The 22,227-nt window shown below is 36.5% G+C and overlaps 1 protein-coding gene across 5 annotated transcripts in view; it reads left to right on the forward strand.

The window, feature by feature from the left end:
* The window catches only part of LOC136842560 (protein Shroom-like), a 981,749-nt gene that overhangs the window by 862,708 nt on the left and 96,814 nt on the right, over window positions 1-22,227 (forward strand). For all 5 annotated transcript variants that reach the window (XM_067110017.1, XM_067110016.1, XM_067110019.1 and 2 more), the window contains exon 5: window positions 20,527-20,627. In XM_067110017.1, the coding sequence (XP_066966118.1) occupies window positions 20,527-20,627 (101 nt within the window). The remainder of the gene's footprint in view (window positions 1-20,526; window positions 20,628-22,227) is intronic.

The raw sequence follows: 22,227 nt of genomic DNA on the forward strand, positions 1-22,227 counted from the left end.
GCTTATGGCTACTTCATTTCAGTATTTCTCTAGTATTAAGTGCTTATGACTACCTTATTTCATTATTTCTCTAGTATTAAGTGTTTATGACTACCTTATTTCAGTATGGTATTTAATACATCGATTTCATTCCGATTTTTTTTTTTTTTGCGTGCGGCAAAAAAAATGAATTGGTATGCAACATCCTTGCAGTCTTAATCTGGAAAAATTAAGCGACCGTATCATTTCTGCTTCTGGTTTAAACGTGGGAAGATTTAGGTGCCTATTACCTGGTTAAACCAAGAAGTTCGCTTTGCTAACCAGTGGTATATCCCTCGGGTCATATCAAAATAGATACGCGTGATACTTTTGCAAGAGAAAGAGGGAGAATTCACATCTATACATATTTCCTATTTAAGTGTCCGTTACAGATCTGTTAGGTGGACATAAATGATGAGGGCCACGCGTGCTGTTCTGGCTGACTAATGTCGAAAATATGTGGCTTTTTGCCCTCCTGAAAGTAGGGTTGGGTAAAAACTTTCATGGAAAATGGGTGGGAGACTCCGACCTTCGTTTTGGCCTAGACGAGGGACGGACGTTCCTGAGAGATGGTTATCTAATCTCATCTCGCGATCTTCTCATGGCTATGTATTTTTGACAGGTCGCTAACACCTCCGTCCTTCAGCACTTTCGGTGCATGCATGTCACAGAAACAGTCTGTAATAAAAGCGTCCCTCTGGCACGTTCGGGTGTGATTTTCTTGTTCGTAGTGGGAAATCGAGCTAGATCACAGAGACGCTCTGAGATAGGAGATACGCACAGGTGTTAATCTCTCGATCGGGAGGTGACACGGGGAGGGGGATTCTCCCTTGCCTTGTTCCCGCCCTCCCTCCCCCGTATTGTCGCCCTCGTATTTTAGCAGAGTCTAATCCTTGACTCAGTGGATTAGATCCGTGTGTAGTGGTCCGATCTGATATTCCTTTTATCTTTGGCACTTCAGACTTTGCCGGTGACTTTCCTCCTACACAAGACTAACAGCGGTACATAATAAGAGCACAAAGAACTCATATGCACACACATTGTGAAATGACGGACAAAGAGATGTTTGATTTATAAACAAGACAACAGTCAGTGGAGTTTATCCTTTTGATGGACATGCACCATATGTTCCACGGAGAAGACTGGCAGAATAAGAAGTCACTCAGCCAACGACAAATGAGATTTTATTTTCGTTCGCCAGTTTACAGCAGTTTTACAGATCAAACGCAGACTCAAGATCCCTGCACTTACCCTCGGTAAGTTAAACAGAATATGAACTACTCCTTGGTCTGTAGCCCGTCACTCCGCAAATTTAAAATGGATGTCCGTCAGTAATTTTCTGACATGTTCTGTGAACAGACGATTACCTGGTTCAGGTAATCAGGGAGTAAAATGTGTTTGATAAGCAGTCTCTGTGTTGGACATGCATCAACAAACCTCATTTTATTTGGTAAAAGTGGGAATTATGTAGTTAGTTTATATATATATATATATATATATATATATATATATATATATATATATATATATATATATATAATATATATATATATATATATATATATATATATATATATATATATATATATATATATATATTACAGTATATATATACATTTTAAACAAATGAGGGGTTGTTTATTTTATACTACTAGTCTTGTTGCGTTCTTGCCACCTGAGGATTAATTATTGTTAAATTACTCTAACGAGCAATTCCCTGTCTGGTGATTATGAATCCATGGAAATTGGTTCTTTGCAGGAGATCGTACATTTGCTTGGATGTTTACGGTCTAGTGCTTTCTTCCTGATAATGCACAAGATTTTTTCCTTTTAAAAGTTTGTAAAACTATGAATTTAGAAAGATTGTTGGTGCAAGCAACGGTCAAAAAGGGATTCTGTCTGATGATACTGTGGTTGGATATATCGTACTGTGGCTTTGCGTCGACATTGTTATCAGTAATACTTGGCACGACGACAGGGCATTGGATCGGCCCTCGTTTCTTTTTGTAATGAACGATGATTATGATATTGATTTGAAGGAGTGGCACTTTATTTTTTTTTATATCAGCAACTTCAGCACTTCTGTTCATTACGAAATAGGAATAATGAGGAAGAATAAATTTAGTATGTGACTTTGTTTGTTGTCAATACCACTGCTAACATCGCGTATTTTTGTTTCGTCTTGAATGCCATTATTAAAATATTAAGGAAAACCACAGTAAATAGAATAGATACCATGTGCATAATCCAAGTAGCTTGTTCAGTTTTCTTGTAGAAATTTCTACGTCCCATCCTTTTGATTATGTTTTGAGTAATTGGATAGTGTGTGTGTGTGCCTGTGTTTATGGCTGCAGGGCCATCTCATGAGCCACAGATTTTTGGGTTTGTATTCTTGTCCGATAGTACATTAAAGCACACTGTCGTTTCGGTGTTTTATAGCTGGTTTTATTTATCAGATGTTACTTTTTATTTAATATTTTAGGTTATATGTGTAGGTCGTCTTTTGTCATATATACAGGTTTGTTGTATTTTCTGTAATCACTTATGAGTATATTCTATTCCGTGGATCCTACTATTCAAGTTCAGAACCTTCCGGGTCATTCCGAAAATGATATATGCTTTGATTTTTAGCTACTGGAATTAGGGAAATAATGAAGGGTTACTCTGGGATAATTTTCAGTTGCTGTTATTATTATATCACTTAAACATTTACAGACTTATCGTTCAATTTCATTTTTAGCGAGTTCCTTTAAATAGTCAGGTTTGATTACACAATTTAGGGTAACAGCAGCTGTTGCTTAATTTTCAACTAAGCGTTGGTTACGCTTGATTTGAATTTGGTTTGTAATTTAGATAAAAACAATGTTTTTGTTGTTTTGTCTTCATATTGTTAGGAAGCTGTTTGATACCTGCTTCATTTTCAGCGAGTGTTACACATCAGGAATTGTTCCGAGTTTGTTATATCTATAACACCATTAAGAAAAAGTTATTCTGACGGTGAGTATATACATACAAATCGCAGAGTATCAGTAAGTTGGACCATTGCTGGAAAAGTTCAGGCACGCAAGCTCAAGGTAATTTTTTACAGTTGACATATATGCGCACATACAACGTTTTATATATATATATATATATATATATATATATATATATATATATATATATATATATATATGTGTGTGTGTGTGTGTGTGTGTGTGTGTGTGTTTAAATATATATATATATATATATATATATATATATATATATATATATATATATATATATATATATATATGTGTGTATATATATATGGGGGAGCAATTTGCACATGCATCTTCAAACAGTTTTGGACATCATTGCCAGTTAGCTGTGTGTTCATTTACATGACAGACATTGAAGTCTCGGAGAGTAAACTTGTCGCGGATCGCAAATATTTGCACCACACAGGAGTAAGTTTTAATTGCATATTCTCAAGTTCTTTCCTTTGTGTCTGGAACAAATAATGAACGTCGCCGCTCTGTCTGTCCAGTGGACATATCCGGTTGCAAGAGCTAAGACTAACTCCTTGAAAAATTAGTCTCGAAGGAATGCTTATAAAGCGTCATTTGCACCTCTTATGTGTGAACAAAGCAGCGATGCAACACCGCTAATTATTATTATTATTATTATTATTATTATTATTATTATTATTATGACTTGGATATTCTGGTGCCTAGATTAGCTGTCTTTTGAGTAGCCTTATTGTCGTTAATTAACCAAAGAAACGAAGCAGTATGGTGTTCATTTTTTATCATTATTTTTCATTGTCGTATTTTAATTATAAACATGTCATTTCATGCTAGGGATGCTTCGTTTTTTGTCGATGATAGCGTCAAGATTTTCTGATTTTAAAAATATGCAGCATTCTTCTGGCTATGTAATTTATTTAAAGATGTACAGAATTTTATTTTCACCTTGCTACCTAGTTTAATTGGATTCCGGTGGGATATTCCTTAATCAGTGTAATTATAAGTAGTAATTTTCACTACGTTTCGAATATGCTAAGGCTCGGTTATCTGGCATGACTTGCACGTACAGAGATATTATAAGGAGTAGGAAAATCAACGGATTGAGATTGCGCAGCTGATACCGCCTGTAAAAATAAAGACTTGGTAAGAGTCAATCAGTTTGTAAGTAGAGTGGTCAGCGACGCGGTTTTAATGAAAGGACGAAAGCAGCGGCTTGCCACGGCCATCTTTGAGCATCCACGCCCCCCTCCTACCCCCTCTTCCTTCTACTACTACTCCTCAGCGAGACCCTGAGGGATTTAAGTAGTTCGGCCCATTGCACAACTGTAACGTCTTGACAGACGCCTTCGGGGCCCTGCATTTGCTTCCTAAAAATATCAGTGTTTCTTTGGTTTCAAAGCCGAGAAGTATCTCAGGATTTAGACGACTAAATTTTGACAGTATGTGTCTCGGTGTTTTAGTTTTTACATTCCCCAAGAGGTAAGAGGGGCCAGAAAATCGTAGACGTTAACAGTAAGGAACTGCAGCCACCAATGCATTTGTGACCTTGAGAACGGCCCTTGCCCCCACGCCGACCAACCACGTTTATCTCTCTCTCTCTCTCTCTCTCTCTCTCTCTCTCTCTCTCTCTCTCTCTCTCAGTTGCTGTTGCCGTTGCCGCTACAAGTTGCCCTTGTGCCATGCCCTGGCCATAATTTGCCCTGCGTTGTTGTTTCTCTCTCAGCTTTTGCGCGCATGCGCGACCTTGTTTGTTTTGTATTAACGTGTATGCTTTCGTTGATACTCGGTTTCATACGTTTACTTCTTTTGTCATTTCTCTTTCCAGAGACTTTAATTTGGAAACTAGCTGCTGCAAATAAAGGGTATTTTATTCGTTACTTCCATCGTCTTGTAATATGATTTAGTAGTACCATTGGCAGCAACAGCTAAATAACAGAATAGTTGTTTAAACGTCTAGATACGATGATTGTGTGAGACGGTAATGGTGTTTCATGGCCTGTCTTTCTATCGATTTATCGTATAACCACGTCATTTGATAGACAGTAGCGAATACATAATCCAAAGACACCGAGCAACTTCAATAAATTGAAGTCTCCAAGGAATCAGCATTGTGGTTAGTGTGGTCTGGGCTTATAAAAAAAGCTCTTGCTTTTAGAGGAGGAGGTTGGACAGAAAGAAGGGAATTCTGCTCTAACAGTCTTGTATTGAGCGAAGAGACTGGAAAAGAAGAATAAAATGTGAGTATTTCTATTAGGTTATATTTAGAATAAAAAATGTGTCATTGTTATTTAATAACACGATTATTTAAGATTATTGCAAGAATTCAAGCTGAATAAATCATCTTTTACCTACGAGAATCTCATTGAGGAGCCAGTCTCCCTACTATCACGCCTACCAAAATCCGTTAATACTATATACCTAAGCAAATGGAAAATATTTTTATTTTCTCTTGGAGTAATGGGGCGTCGAGTGCCGTTACGAATGACATAGTATCCCTTAAGGAACTTGTATTTTAGAAAATGTACTGTTACAGAAAACGGTAGTGTATGGAAGGGGTAACGATTGTAGTTTAGCAGGTTTGTTTGTTTGTTTTTCTTTAACTGAGTATATGTTCAATTCTTTTGAGTCCACATCTGCTGTTAATTCGTGGTCATGTACATATCAGTGGGGATAAAATTTACAATTCTTAGCTTTATTATGCAGTGTTCATATATATAACTTCATGAATTGCATTGCCGTATACGATTTCCCAAGTTAGTTTTTTTCCTAATACAGCCGACTGTTAGCTTTAGGTCTAAGATCTCTGGTTAATTTGTCTCATTTTGTGGTAATTTTTCGTTCTTGATTATTTCTTTTTTACTACTGTTAATATTTAAATTGTAATAAAGCAGTGCAGGAATACCTACTGTTGAAATATTCCATTTTAATTAAGGGTAACTTGAGGTGCAAAATGCATTAAATTTGTGTGCAAATCACAGGTATTATTCCGTAGGTAATTATTATTATATATACTGGTAACAGGAAGTGTTCTTAACTGAGGTGAGAAGTTGTTAGGTTGTTGATTACCAGCTAAAATTGTGAAAAGCATTATTTAATTTTTTATATATATATAACAAAATTTTTTTATTTGGATCATTTCAACAAAAATTTTTTTAATTTGTCATTTCAACTTATATTAAAGAGATAAGAAGCCTGCAAATGAAGTTGCATCAGACAGAACCAATTCGTTTGCAGTGTGTGCAACCTGTATTGTGAAAAAAAATTATGCAAGGTGGGACTTACCAAAAGCTCCAGTGATATACATTTAAGTATGAATCTTTTCAGAAGATTGCTCTAGACTGTAAATTTGAAAATCTTACAGTAGTGCCAGAGTAGACTATAGTTGCATTAGTGGTAGAGTGGACTAGTCTACAGTTGTTATAGTTAGACTAGGGCAGTGGTTTTCAACCTGTGGGCCATGAGCAGTTTTAGGGGGGCCATGCCACGGACATCTTCAAAATAGTTTTGAAAAAATTAAAAATTATTTACAGTGTTTTCTTTCATAAATGAAAAAGTGTAATTTGAATTTTGATTACGGTGCACAAAATTTATTTACTGCAAATGCAGGCCAGTGCTTTCTTTCTTAAATGAAAATGTATAACTAATAAAGTGTTCTGAAAAATAATTCCGTGAATGAAAATGTAAAACTAATGAAGTGTTCTGAAAATGCTTTCTAATAACTTTATCATCATCATTACACATTTCTGAAGGACAGTGGACCATGAGTATTTACGGATGCTAAAAATGGTCTATAGTCACAAAAAGGTTGAAAACCACTGGAGTAGGCTATAGTTCTCATAGTGCAAGACGACACTAGTGCTCCTAGTGTTAGACTAGAGTAGTTCCATTAGTGTTAGACCAGGTTGCTAGTTCAAATTCAGTGTAATCTCAAAAAATACGATATGAAATATCTGCCGTTGCAACAGCCAAACGGTCTCTGCCATTTCCCTGGACCCACCCTGTAAGCACAAGCATGCAGTTGAGGTCCCAAAATGCGGCGGCAAGCATAATTCTGTAGTGTGACTAACTAGCCAACGGTTGGTATGTTGTGGTTCTTTCCGGACGCTCCTCACACCTTGATGCGACGCCATCTTTGTGATGTTTAACCTGTTGATATGCTTCTTATAGGCATGAGTTTATGATCTGTACGTAAATAAATCATTGTCATTCTCTTTGTCGACATCTTACTTCTCAGTATGACAGTTCACTTACCCTATTTCCCAATTTTTTTAAAAACAATCATGGTTGGTTCATAGTATGCAATTAATGGGCTGTTGTATTTAATTAAACATACGAGAAAATCAAAGCTGTATATTATTTGAAAGCTAAGAAGAATCATTTAGATATGAGTCAGTCCATTTTAATGCAATACTTTTTTATTCCTACAGTTCGTAATTGTAGGGTTGGTTGCGATAGTGTAGGATGATAGTACTGTTTAATACCTATTTTTACGTTTCGGCATACGTAATTTGTTGAAGCATATATTCCCAAACCAGTATCATTACATAGGTAGGAAGACTTACGAGGTTTAAGAACTCGGTAGTACGGGTGTTTTGTGAGCATATTTTCATTGGACGACTTAAGGTTGAAGTGGAAGCCCCAGCTGCTTCCTCTTTCCTCTGTCTTCAGCCTCGTTCTAAACACAAACATCACAGCCTCCTTCCTTCCCTCCTCTCTCTCTCTCTCTCTCTCTCTCTCTCTCTCTCTCTCTCTCTCTCTCTCTCTCTCTCTCTCACAACATCTTAAATAGTACCTGATTGATCGAGAAATATTTTCTTCCTAGGCTCCTCCGTGTCTCAGCTGTGTGGCTGTGAAGGAGATATTATCAGCCAAAATTCGTCGCAGCACGTATTGATAAATGGCAAACCCGGCGTCGTGTTAAATGGTAGGGTTGTGCTTTGGGAAAGTGCCAGCTGACCAGAGGAAATAATTGTGTAATTACTACAGCACGAGAGATCTATATATGGCAGAGACGAGACACGTTGAACGAGCTCTTTTTAAGGTGCTTGGAGAGAGAGAGAGAGAGAGGTGGGAGCGGCGCTGTCTATAAACTATTGGCTAAAATGGATGTTCCACTTGGTGCTGAAGTTTATATTGCCTGGTTTTCCTTGAGGACAAGGAATAGCAGGGGAAGAGTGGAGATTGTCGAAGATTTTTTCCATTTTAGGGAGGCTTAAAGGTTTGCAATTTATGACTAGCGGCTTAACCTGTTAAAAACTTTTAAGAGAGACAGGGTTATTTATCGCGAATCCTACGATGGGTTAGCAAGTCACTTCTTTATGCCCAAGTAAGGCTTCGGCTAAGGATTAATAGCTTATGTGGCGTTGGTGTAGATGGTTATAGCAAAATGCAGTCTGTCCTGAACCAGTATTTCTTTTGAAATATTTTTCTATGCTTATTGTTTGCCGACCAGGTTCATCTGGTAATTGATCTGCCTACTTGTCGTCATCGTTGTCTTTTAGATTATGGTTGGCCATATGCCAGTACGGGACCTTGCCTTGTTGCGGCACGTAAGTGTGGTAAGGTGTGAAGGGATTATTGTAGTTGGCCTTGTGTGGACTTCTGGGCTCTATACAGCCAACAGAGACGTGCTTGTCTGTCTGACTTCCCCTTACTTCATTAATGAAGTTGGAATATGAGGTAAGATTTGAGTCATACTAAAAGGGCAGTAGGAAATTTGCCATCACCAGGGTCACTGAGTTTCGCAGAAAAGGAAATCTTTTGATTTATTTTGATTTTAGTGGTATTCGAAAGAAACAGTCGCAGATGTTCTAAGCCCATTGGGTTCTGTATAAGTTTTATGATTTTTGTACGTCTGTTTTAGGTATTTTTGTTTTGTCTGTATACTAGTGCAGAGCGGAAACGTAGCCTTTCAAAGTTAATCTTGTACATAAATGTATTAACTGAGATGTCATTACAATTTCAGTATTGATATAGAATAATCATTCCAAATAATTATGATGTCGAACAATCTAAGAACAGTTAACAGAAGTATCATTTCAACCATAAAAAATGTGCGAATCTGAAATTATAAATGGAAAATTTCCGTTTTGCAAGAAGTTTTGTGCAATGGTGTTACTTTATTTGTGACCGTATTATGTTGGGACATGGAATATTGTTGAGCATTATCTAAGCTTCCATTTATATAAATAGATTTATAGAAGCGAAATGATTAAAATTAAATCTTTCTTCAGCCTGAGGTAGGGTGATTTAATATTTCACAAACTTTAGACCTTCACTATTAGTGAACAACTGTTTACCTAGAAGAGGTTTTAGAAGTTTTATCTAGTACTGATGACCTTGAAGAACCGGATTTGCATAGGAACAAATTTAAAAGATCTGATTAACCTCTTTTTTTTCATTTTTCCTTACGCAATGTTAACTTTTTATGGATGGCATTTTTTACTTTTATCATTAACAATTGGTATTTTGCAGGTATTGTGTATAGTTATTCATTGTTTTATTCTTGGTTTTCGTTACTATGAATTCGCTGACGTGTTTAGTATAAAAGGAACTTGCTTGGCACTGAAGTCATATAAAAATCGTTGTTTTGCAAAGACTTTTGAAAATAGCAAGAGTTGAATCCCAAATCTTGTGAGAGCTGTGGGACACGTACCCTTTACCCCCTTTGTCTTGTTGCTTAGTTGGACAGGTTAACCCTTCACTCGTGTATTTATAATTATGAAAATATGTTCATTGCAGGGAGGAAAAACAACCTAACTTTCATTTCGCTAGCTTCATTTGTGTTATTTTTCGAAAGTTTTGATTTGGAATACCTCTTTCTTGTTTGTTATATTTTCCTCAGTTCAAAGATCACTTGTATAGGAACTCGGAAGTAGCCGCGGTAACAGTATGACCGTCGTGCCGAGCCTTTCCTCATCTTGGCAGCGGACAGTATTGTCTTGAGAGTGAGAGGGAAAAGGAATTGGCATAAAAACAGTTATAGCACCCGCACACAGGCAGCTCCTGTGTATTTTTCTTAGGAATATACTTCGATATTCGAGGGAACTCATAATTTACAAATTAAATTTCGCGACCTCCCAAAGGCTGTAGCTCATGATTTAAATTAATAATAGAAAAGATAAAAGAAAAGTGGGGCGAGGAATTATTGGGGGTGAAGAAAGGGGGTTGTGGGTGTACCTGGCACCGACTCAGTGGCACTCAGAGCTGCGAGTGAAGAGGAGTTGGCGACGAGTTGTGGTAGCGGGGTGTGGTGGCGGTGGTGTTCGAGTGTGGCGCGCGTTGGCACCTTTGGAGGAACAGTACTACAACTACTCGACCAGGCCCTTCTTCGATCAAGTGGATCGAGTCCTTTTCTGTTGCCTTCCATTAAAAAGGTGCTGCAAAACGAATTAGGATTTCGACACGAAAGCCAAACTGCGAATAACGAAAAAACTTGTCGACTGTATAGAACTGACACTATCGACTGGAGTGTAGAGTGAAATCTCCGATGCTGAATTAGGGTCAACATTATCCCGTAATTGGATTTTTTCTTTTTTTTTTTTTATCACAAGGCTGTTAAACAAGCAAGGAAAATAATATCACTGGGTATCCGCTTGGTGTTACCAGGTCAACTGTGCGTCTTAACCAAATACAGTAGTCATGAATGATTGATCAATACGCACGAAGAGTTGCGTTCACCGTAATTGTTTTCGCAAGATATGGTCATATGATTATAAGATTACAGTTTATCTGTCGTTAATTGCAGTTTAAATTTAACCTCAAATTTCTCGTCATTTTACGTACTTGTGCCCTGACCAGAATCCGTAGAAGTACAGATACTGAAGCCTTGTAATTGAATCCTGTCCGCCACGATGGAATGCTCTACTCCATTATTCGTCACTGTGTTTTTGATCTACGTAGTGAGCGTGTTAGCCACTCTGTACAATATGTACATGTTCATGTTGGACGAAGACTAGCCAGGAATGGCATTGTTGACCTTCATTTTTGGGATATTTTCATGACCACGATTTCATCAGGGAAGTGACTCATAAAAAAATATTACGATTGTCGAAAACCGCTCAAGAGTTTGTTGCTTCCTTTGGAAACATGGCCGGTTTCCAGGAATATCTGAGACCAGTTTTGGTCGTCATGAGCACCCTGGAAACATCTATGCTAAATGTTGGTGCCATTTTGTGGTACCAGACAAAAGTCAGCATTAGTGGCCTTTTCTCCGGGCTGCAGTCTCGAGCTACCGATGCTTACCAGGATGTGCGTCGTCGTGCTAGTACTGTGTATGAGGACATCCAGGTCAGGGCTAGTGATAAGTACCAGGTCGTCCAGAGTAGAACTTCAGAAACCTGCCAACGTTGGCTCAACAGAGTCAATCTTGTTTATATCGAGTGTCAGTTGCGACTTAATCTCGCCGTCCATCATAGTCAGTTGCAGCTGAGCCTCTTGCGTAAGGACCTAAAGGACCTCCTTGGCCGCAAGTTTCACACTTATGTAGGTGTTCACTTGAAATATGCCCAACTGAAGGCCGTCTCAATGCATAGGTGGACCAGAATAAAGGTGACGAGGATCAAAAAAGCTGCTGCCGAATCTGCCAAAGTCACGCTTGAACGCATGAGCTTGAAAGCTCGAGAATACGAAGATATTTTCGATGAGAAGCTTAGCAAGCTCAGTCGCTCCTCCTCGGCCAAGGATAGCCGCCGTTTGCTTCAGGACTCGCGGGTATTTGTCATTAAAAGTTTGTATTTACCTCGCCGACCCTTGAGATTCCATTCAAATGGGCTCTTGCTTTGTATTTAGATTTTCCTTCCTCTGTGGTTATTTTATTTTCTCTCTTATTCCATTGTTCGCATGATACCCCTTTTAGTTGCACCCCTCTTTAATCCGCTGCCTACGTACCTTCCTTTGTTCATGATCGTCTAAATCCGGCACTCCACTGCTAACCTTGGTGATTGTAAGGCTTTCGTTTAAGTACTTTATTCGGGTAGTGTTTGTTTATGGTCGAAAAAAACAATTGTTTTAACACCTCAGCATGTTTTGCGCTGATGACACCATTTCGTACCATACATTTTAGCAAGCTTTATTAGATAGTTTAATTTTCAAGATATCAGTCCTTAGTTTGTCTTGACAGGATGAAGCCGCCATTGTTTGACCCGAAATCTCTCTCTCTCTCTCTCTCTCTCTCTCTCTCTCTCTCTCTCAAAGGCAAAGGCAAATTTTATTCTCTCTCTCTCTCTCTCTCTCTCTCTTCAAAATCTCTCAAAAAATGTATTTTACACAAAAACCACAAAAAGAAGAGACCAACAGATTACAACCATATTTATGTACACATATATTTAGCAAGTACATATTTAAACATAAAAGGTATTCTGACAAAGGAAAGTACATACATTGAAAATAATACCAGCAGAAAGTATTAAATCTAAATAAAAACATTAGTGACCAAATTTTGTCGATAATTAAACTGTGCACTACTTGTATTGAGGAGCAGATTGAATTTGAACAATAGTAGGGCTTAAACTATTTTTAATCACAGGACAAACTAAAACATAATGATATTCATCCCCAACTTCAGTTGTTTTTGCAAGGTGCTGATTCTCCAGTCCAGAATATCTTTCAGTTGCTACAGGAAGTTTTGGGTACCACCAAGTTACTGCAGTAGAATCAAAAACATTTTTAAACTGTGTACGAAACAATGAACGCTAACTATTTTTGCTAGGTTATTTTTGGGACAGTATTTACATTTTTCGGCCATTTTTCATGAATGAGCATAGGCTAACTTGCTTGTACTCTTTCTAGAAGGTTGTCACCCAATTCTAACAGAATTCCGTGGCAAATGGCTTTTTGTTTGGACTAGTGTCACTAAGGCAGTAACCCTCCGCTCTTTAGGTCTCGGAGAAATCCTTGTTCAATTCGAATTCTTAACATAGTTCAGATTTTTGCGTTCGTCATGTCGGGAAAAAATGCTGTTTACGATTACTAAACATGTTAAGATTTAGTGGTGTTTCTAGAATCTTTACTCTGGAAAATAGCTTTTTATGTTCAGTAGTTATGAGAACACGAGTTTTCGTTTTTGCTTATGCTTGCATGATTCCTAGTTTTTTTTTATGATCAAATGATCACATTCAGTATCTGGCAACGAATGCCTTAATTACACTTTCTTTGTAATTTAAAAAGTATGGAAACTGAATGATCTCTTAGAAAATCGTGGCTTACATGTGGTCTTTGTGTTTGGAAGGAGTTTTATATCTTAATGAAGTAGTATGACTTGTCATGTATTTATTTATCATTAATACCAAATATTAATTATGTCCTTGCTAAATTTGATAATGCATTAAGAAACTCAAATTCATTTCGCTTGTTTTTTGTTCAAAGAGAATTTAGGGTTATTCATTGTTGACAATCGTCTAAACAGTTCATCGTCATTGTATGACTTTGATGAACTGGGAATTTTAATGGTTTATTAGAACTTACGGAAAAATATAGTTGCCCGCGTGAATCATCAAGTTGACAGTTCACTATACTAAAGTCTAAGCTGTATTCACGTCTTTATTATCCTGTATGAACATATGGTCGATGCGTTTGTTTGTGTGTGTGCCAAGATCGTGATGTCTGGTGAGAGTATATTTTTCTTTTCTCGATCTCTCGCTGGGAAAAACTAAATTTGAAGGTTTGCCAGTCTCTGATCTACTTTTAAAAGTTGTACCTGTGGGCTGTAGGAGACGCTTGATATGTGTTTATGCGAGGAATAATTTTGCTACTTCGTTAAGTATTAATTTTGTTTATAGTTATTATACTAAAGAGTTTTATTGTCTGTTATACAACTTGTCCTGAATAGACATTTCGAAAGCGAAGACACAAATGAATAAATGGACAAAGGTGATTAATTTCATTGCTTCCCTCTGTGTCCCATCGTGATTGACTTTCACATGAATGGTTCTGTTTGTGAAATGTTTGATAGCTACATATACCTTTGAAAATTACTACTGTGAGTAACAGTATAACCACTAATACTTATCCTTAGAGCTGAGTAGAAAGACTGAAAAAGTGCCAGAGCCGGCTACTGTTACTACTACTTAGGAAAGCAACTGCTTTTGCTCTCATAAAACTAAACTGATTGCTGTCTGGTTAACACATTTCTAACCTTCCAACTAGCACTAATGACAAAATGTATGTCGTGTTTAAATTCTTCTAGACATGCCATTAAAGTAGGTCTTTATGGCCCCTTCCCATGCTTTACTCTTTTTGCCTTGAACCGCATTTTTCGGAGGAAGTTGTAACTGTTCTCTTGGAAATCGAAGATTTTGTATATGTACCTTTTGCATGTCATGTCATTAATTTTCTGTTTGGTTCTGTTTGATTGCTTCTTATCCTTTTTTCATATTAAAATTATTTTCTACATCATACTTAGAACCTAAGTGACTTGTTTGGAATTTGAGTTTTTTATTAGATTGCTCTAGTAGCCTTGTTATATTAATCATGTGAAACCGTAGCTATATCCTGTTCTATAATAAAGATTTGTAATAAAGAATCAATTATGAAATGTTCCAAGGAGATAAGATGTTTGCGCTTTCTTTATAAGCAAAAAAGTATGGCTGGTGAAGCCACTGTAGTCATTTTTATTGTCCATTACCTGCCATTATTTTATTTTCCCCGTTGCATTGCGCCCCTTTCCTCGTCCAAAACAAAAGCCCATAATCCCTCCCCGAAAAAGAGTGAAGACAGACAAAGAAAAAGGAGATAGCGATTGTGATGGCAGCAGAAGTAGCAGAAGCAGGAGTGTGTCCATCATCAGTAAAAGCAGTCTGGAGGAGCGGAAGAATCAGTGACTCACGGGGAAAGAGTATTCAAGTTGTCTGTTGCAGAAGACATCGGTGATGGTTTGATCTCGACCTCTGTTATTTTGAATTGAGTTTGAAATCCTGTGTTCGTTGTGTCCACCTTGTGTTATTAACATTTACGTTTTTACACTGTTTCGATTTTTTTTATTTAATCCTTTTTGTTGTTTGCCTTTTTAGGTTAATTATAGTTTTCCGTCGTTGTACCACTTTCAACGACAACAGCAACAGATTCAAGTTAATGACGTCTTTACGGTGCATTGTATCTTCTGTCATCTTTCGACTTACCTCGTAATGCTAAAAATTCACATGTACAAGCGAATGGATAAAGGGGCTAAAAACGTTAGAGAGACAAGGAATATGATAAAAAGAAAGGGAAAGAGTGTGAATCAGAACTGCAGGGAGAATAAAATCTAATACACGGATGTAAATACAAAGAGAAAGGTTAATGAGTAGATGGATATCAGAATAAAAGATCAAAATGGAGAGATGCTCTTTGAAGAGAATGTGGTCCATGGTCTGGGGTGAATATTTCTTGATGAAAGTGGAAAAGACGCAGAACTAAATGACTCAGTAATGGAAAGTGTTAATGTAACGTTGAAAATACTTTTGGAAGACATGGTTGAGCACATAAGGAGGGCAATTAAGAGGCTGAAAAATGGGAGTTGATGGGATTGCAAGTGAGATGTTGCAGTATGACGGTGAAAGTGTGATTTAGGGCTGTCAAAGGGGGTTGTACGTTTTGGATGAAGGAAAGATTCCAAAGTAGTGGATGAGAAGAATAATTGTTTCATTGTTAAAGGGTAAAGGAGCTCAAAGAGACAAAGAATGATAAGTACAACATTGCTTGCTATACGAACTAGGGAGGATGTACAATAGGATTTTTATTGAGATGGTAGGGCAGATGAAAGAGAGTAGGATGGAGGGAGAACAGTTCGGCTTTAGACATGGAAGAGAGCGTGAGAATGAAGTGTTTGGTCTGAAACACTTATGTGAGAAGTTCACAGGGGAAAAAATTGTGTGTGTTGTATATGGACTTAGAGAAAGCTTATGACAGAGTGATAGTTTTTGTAATGGAAGGGAAGTATGAGAAGGCAGAGAAAGGGCTAGTAGACGTAGTTGCAAAGTTGTGGGTTAAGATGAAGGGTTGTGAATGGCGTGTGGAATAGCTAGTGTTGACAGATGATGAAGTTCTCTCTCTCTCTCTCTCTCTCTCTCTCTCTCTCTCTCTCTCTCTCTCTCTCTGAAATCCCATGGTTCATTATTATAGTAATGAATACTGTCGACAACGGTCATTGGCTATGTGAAGGTGCGTAGTTGTAGATGCCTTCACATTTACTCACAGCCAGATTAGAATTGAGATTTTCTATCGAATGTAGTACGACACACACAGTCAAACGTGGACAAACATTGTAGGACACGTTTTTAAGAGGACTTAAATGAATTGAGAAGAGATGTTGATGTTGCAGACTAAAAGAAATGTGAGGTCATGTTTTTCTTTTTGCTTTCTGCTGGCGATTTACGTCATCGTCTTTTCTCTGCACCCAAGTCATTTACATTAAGGTGGAAGCCATTCATATCAGAACGTCGTGATGAACACCATGGCTTAACTCCACGTTATAAGTAACGTTAAGAATAGAATATTTACCTCGGGAGGATAACATGTGCATTAATTATACTGTTTATAACTTCCGTAAAAATGTTTACAACTCCCGTCTCACACGTGTGTATAATATATGCGTATATATATGTATACATACACGTATACACACTATATATATATATATATATATATATATATATATATATATATATATATATATGTGTGTGTGTGTGTGTGTGTGTGTGTGTGTGCGCGCGCGCAATTGAACCCCATTGTGAATGATAGCTGGGTATTACGTACACATGTAAAGAAGCCAAAATGGAAGAAAGAAGGGGAAAGATGTAAGTTTAAGGGAACCGATAGATCCGCTTCTCAAAAAAGTAGTTATTTTGGTGAAAGAAAGAAATTACGAAAAAGTAAAAGATTAGAGCTTGCCATCCTAAAACTACTTAGTAATGACTTGTTTTTCATTTTGGTTAATGTAGAACTTGTTCAGTTTTACCGTAGGTTGTATAGAACAGCTTATCTCACCTGTTGCCAGTTACGTGGTCGTATTATTTATTGATACACTCGTTCCATCTTGGAATAAGCCATCTTGAGGTTTGTTAAAAAATGCATAATGTATCATGAAGATTCAAAATGGGTAGATGGATTCTTCACAGAGCGATGCTTGCATGGACCCAGTTGAAGAACAAAGAATAAATATTAATCGTATTACCTCAGGGTACATAACTGCGTTTTCGCATTTTTCAGAACCTTGTCATATGATGTCAAGTTCCCCATGGCTTGTTGCCAGGTACATGTACTTGGATGTCTGTGGTGACCATATGTCAGTCGGTTCTTCAGAGCTTAATATTGAAGCACTGATGTTTGTTTTGTTACGTTTACACTATTATTTGAAGGTTGCCTGTCCTCTTTCCATTTCTAGGAGGGAAAAATGTTGTGGTTGGTTTAACTTCATTACTATGGTGCTGAGCGCTGTAGGGCAGTATTATTTTAGCAACGCTGTTTCACTAACGATTTCTTTATTATTATTCGTGAATTGATGAGCTTGAGGATAGTAAAGGTGACAGAAATGAAAAAAATTGTTTTTTCAATAATTTGGCTATAGGGGTATTAGAATTCATTAAAATAACAGCATATAACGAAATGAATGTTTTGGTGGTAAAGGTACCTCATGCATTTAACGCAATTGCATTACTTTGTGGTGGCTATTCTTATGCAAGCTGAAGTGAGTCAACGACCGGTATTAACTCTGGTATAATCTTGGCTTATACGAGTATGTTGAATGAGACTAAATGAATCCTTTGGTTTGCAGTGTTTATATTTCCTTGCCAAAATGGATGTAAATGTTTGGAATACTGGGCCGTTTAAGAATTGGCAGATGGAAAGATCTCTCAAATTCTAGTCTCCTTACTAACATCATCATCCTCTGGCAGTTGTGGATAGGCCATCTTTTTAGATATTAATGGGCATTCCGAGTTTATCTTCAGATGCTCTAGAATCCAAAAGAAGCAACGTTTGTTTAATGGTGAATGGTCGTACCAGAGCGCGTGTTCGTTTCGTCATGTTCCTGTTTATTTTTTGAGGCCCATCAGTATAGGCCCGCATGCTCTCCATACAGCGACCCTTGAATGATTTGATCTTCAAGTGTTTTAGCTCTTTAGGATGTGTTTTTAAAATCTCCTTGAAAACGCTTTAAGTTTCACACAATATAGTCCTTGCGAAAATTCTCTCTCTCTCTCTCTCTCTCTCTCTCTCTCTCTCTCTCTCTCTCTCTCTCTCTCTCTCTCTCTCTCTCTCAATGTTTTTGTTTTCTGGCAATTCTTGTAACGTCATTCTTGACATACATTCAAGTTCTTGTACTGTATGAGTGTGACAGATCTTTCGGTCGAGCGTCTGAGCATAATCGGGACCAAAGTCGCAAAACATTAGATATCTAAACTAGACAACCAGTGTGGCTAAGTTCTTTATGACGTGCACGTGTGTGAATTTTTCTTGACGTGATCTGATACACACAAAAATAAATGTTTTTGTCGTCCTTGATCAATGGGATTCAAATTTGAAAGGAATGGTAGTGTTGAATTCTCTGTGCATACTGATTTTTTAATCAGCCTAGACAAAACTTCAAAATTTTCTTTCATTACTGTGTCATTCATTGTTGAAAAGAAAGCTGTAAATATTATACAGAATTAAAGTATTATTTTTTTACTCCAAGCTCTCAAATGAATTATTGTGATACAATTCTTCATTTCCTAGTCAGAGTCTGAACATTAATTTTGTCGTTGGTATTTTTTGTAACGTGGCAACGGAAGCTGTCTCAAGGTTACATATAGACAAATTGCGGTGAGGGAAACTGAAATTTCTCGGTAGATTAAGAGTTACTAACATTCAAACTATAATTTTATGAAAAACACAAATCTGAAAGTTCTTTACAATAGTTGTAGCCGTTAAACGGAATTATGCAAGAAGAATAGGGTAATAAATTGTTTGCGATATACTGAGGCCAAGTCGAAACTGTTCTTGCAACCAAGTACCTGTGTATAAGCTGACAGAAATTGATTTTGTAAAGACTGTCGTTGTCTTTCACTGTTAAACATGTATAAGTGGTATGCACTGTTTCTGAGCAGGTAAAAGTAAGACATGCTTAATTTAATCTTCAAAGTTAGATAAAAAAAAAAAATTTTCCTGGATTGTCTCTTTTAGAACTTATGGGATTTTGACTATTTTGGAGGGGTTTGTGGAAGGGACCGAGGACGGGACAGCACTTATGATTTATTGTCATTCTATTCAAACGGTTAAGTACGGAAGGAGAAAACTTTGGTGGTATATTTATTCTTAGATCACTTGAATCGTACAGATGTCAGTTTTTGTTTTTATCAGTGTTTCTGGTCGGATTTTCAAGGTTTAATCTCTTTCTTATAATCCTTAGTTTTTGGTTTTTGAAGAGTCCATGTTATCGTGCAGAAATGCCATATTTTATTATTCTTTACCGCTCGTCGAAGTTCTCTTCAAACAGTGGGATTTTAAAGTCTTCATTCTGAAGGGGATTTCACAGTGTTGTAGAGGTTACCGGTGAGGTAGGACAGGGATAAGACATGATGTGTTTTGTCGAGTTAATGGGATATATTTATATATATATATATATATATATATATATATATATATATATATATATATATACACTGTGCCATGATATAAATAAGATGAGTTATGTTTAAATTGGTGACGTAGTCCCATTAGCCCAAGTTAAGATGTGTATTATGTTTGTATATATATATATATATATATATATAGACGTAGTATATATTAGTGTAGAGTTAGTATGTATGTATTATGTTTAGTGTATATATATATATATATATATATATATATATATATATATATATATATATATATATATATATGTATATATATATATATATTATGTGTATATATATATAATCAACGTTAGGTCAAATTTATTCTTATATGTTGATGTCTGGTCAGTTTTGGTTAAATATTGATTTTGTCATTTGTTGCTTATCTAGAATTGTTGTATTATATGCACAATTTTAACACTGCTTGAGCATATTCATGTGTAAGAAACTTATGAACAAATTAATTTAAGTTCATGTATCCTTACAAATTATTCATTTTTATGAAAGTTTGTATTTGTTGAAATGAATTTTTCTTCAACGCTCATGCCATTTTTTACTAACACTTGTAGTAATACGTCTTCGGACAAACTTACTTTATTACGCAATAACGCTTGTAAGATACCACTTACTCAAATAGCCTAATTGATAAGCAGCTCTTTAATGTTCTGTTAAGAAAGTATTATAGGAAGTAAGGTCAAGTCTTAGACCACGTTTGCATGCACCACGTAAGAGAGGGTCGTTTAAGACATTAAGTCATTATATTCAGTTGAATATATTTTTAAATGAGTAAACTTGTACACAATACCTTGTAAGTGCTTCAGTGATGGCAAGTTTGCTGTTTGTAATAGAGCAGTATATGCTCAAAATAAGAGAAAACGGTGTGAGGTTCAGAACGAAAACGTATTCCATTTTCTTTGTTACTAACAATATCCCATTTTCTTTGATAGGTTGTAGCAAGATCTTCGTCTACGTCGTCTGCTCATTCGACGTCAGCCAATGAGGACCCTAAACCCACTGAAGAGGCGGAGCCTTGTAGAGATGATGACGGGTGAGTGCTGAGGTTTTATTTGGAATTAATTTAAACCCGAGTCGTCTGGGTGCATCCTTTTCCTTCATTAAGAAAAAAAAAAAAAGCTGTCGCTTTCTCTCTCTCGTCATGCTTTTCTGTTGTGTTTGTACTAAATACAAGACAGAAGACTTGAATAACAATTTGTACGTGGGCTGGTACAGTTACATAACTATCTCAGCTTATTTTTGTCGTATGTTTACATTATTAAAAAATAAAACCCAGGGTAAAAACTGATTAAGAAAGAATAAGGCTATTTTAGAACAAACACTGTCAAATGATAGGAGTAAATTCTTGAAACGTCCTGTGGTCATCAAATTTTTTAAAGTATTGAGTTTCTGATTGTTAGATTTCTGAAAGTAGTAAACTTCAAAGGTTTATTCTTTTTCTACTTGATGTCTACAACTTTTTTATTTTCTTTTTTGGAATGTGCGTTACCGTTACTTTTTTGTGCTTGAATGGGCTTCTGGGGTGTAATAACGGCTCAAGTGGGTGGAATACTTTCCACTCATAATAACGATTTACGCTGCTTGGCGTGATTAGGTGAATCTCCAGACGTGGGCGTTGATACTAAGGGTGGAAGAGGTGATGTCATGACATCGGGTGACAGGTGACTTCATGTCACTGTCCCATTAAACAAATACCGTATGTTCGATCACGTTTGTGGGACTTTTATAATCGTCAGCTTCATTGCTTCGGAGCAGTGGATGACTGACATTTCTATATTATTTATTTTTTTTATTGGTTTGGTTATCGAAGTGGGTATAGGGTTGCAAATTGACTTTATTCTGCTTTTCAAGTAATTGAAATTAGAGTAACTATGGTTCCGTTTCCTCCCAAGAAAAAAAGGGGGGCGAATTTCAGATTGCATTCACTCACCTGATATGATATTAAAAAAATTTGAGTGTTTCACATGCGTCGCTCGCTTTCTCGTCTGAATTGATTTGGTACCTGCGTACCCTTAGAGCTCTCTCTCTCTCTCTCTCTCTCTCTCTCTCTCTCTCTCTCTCTCTCTCTCTCTCTCTCTCTCTCTCTATCTCATATATATATATATATATATATATATATATATATATATATATATATATATATATATATATATATATATATATATATATATATGTATATATAGTTTTATTTCAGTTTTATTTTTCTTCAGTTGTGTGTGTGAAAAATTAATTTCTTGCCTTTTTTACGATAAGAGTGATGTAAGTCTCAAAAACTCCAGTCAGCCCGTGACTAGTAATAATCATCTATACTTTGGAAAGTAAGCATTTGTTCAGAATGGCTGTTCCTCTGACATTATGTTGCAAAGGTTATTTAAGTAAGTTTCATGTTGAAGCTCTACTTTTTTTCAAATGGCAGAAGTTTCTTTTTTTTACTGGATTTTGATTTTACAGATTGAACAGAGGTTAAGCGAGATCAAACTTTGTTTAATTTAATTAGTTTGCAGATTAAACATATAAATATTTAGCATTGTGTATGCACTCTAGTATTTACGTAACCATCCATTAGCTTTATTCGGAAGTAGATAACCCGTTCATGGATACGGATTGTTTGCCCTTTCTTATCAAGATGCTTT

Source organism: Macrobrachium rosenbergii, chromosome 10 (genome assembly GCF_040412425.1).
Source record: "Macrobrachium rosenbergii isolate ZJJX-2024 chromosome 10, ASM4041242v1, whole genome shotgun sequence".
Classification (NCBI taxonomy): domain Eukaryota; kingdom Metazoa; phylum Arthropoda; class Malacostraca; order Decapoda; family Palaemonidae; genus Macrobrachium; species Macrobrachium rosenbergii.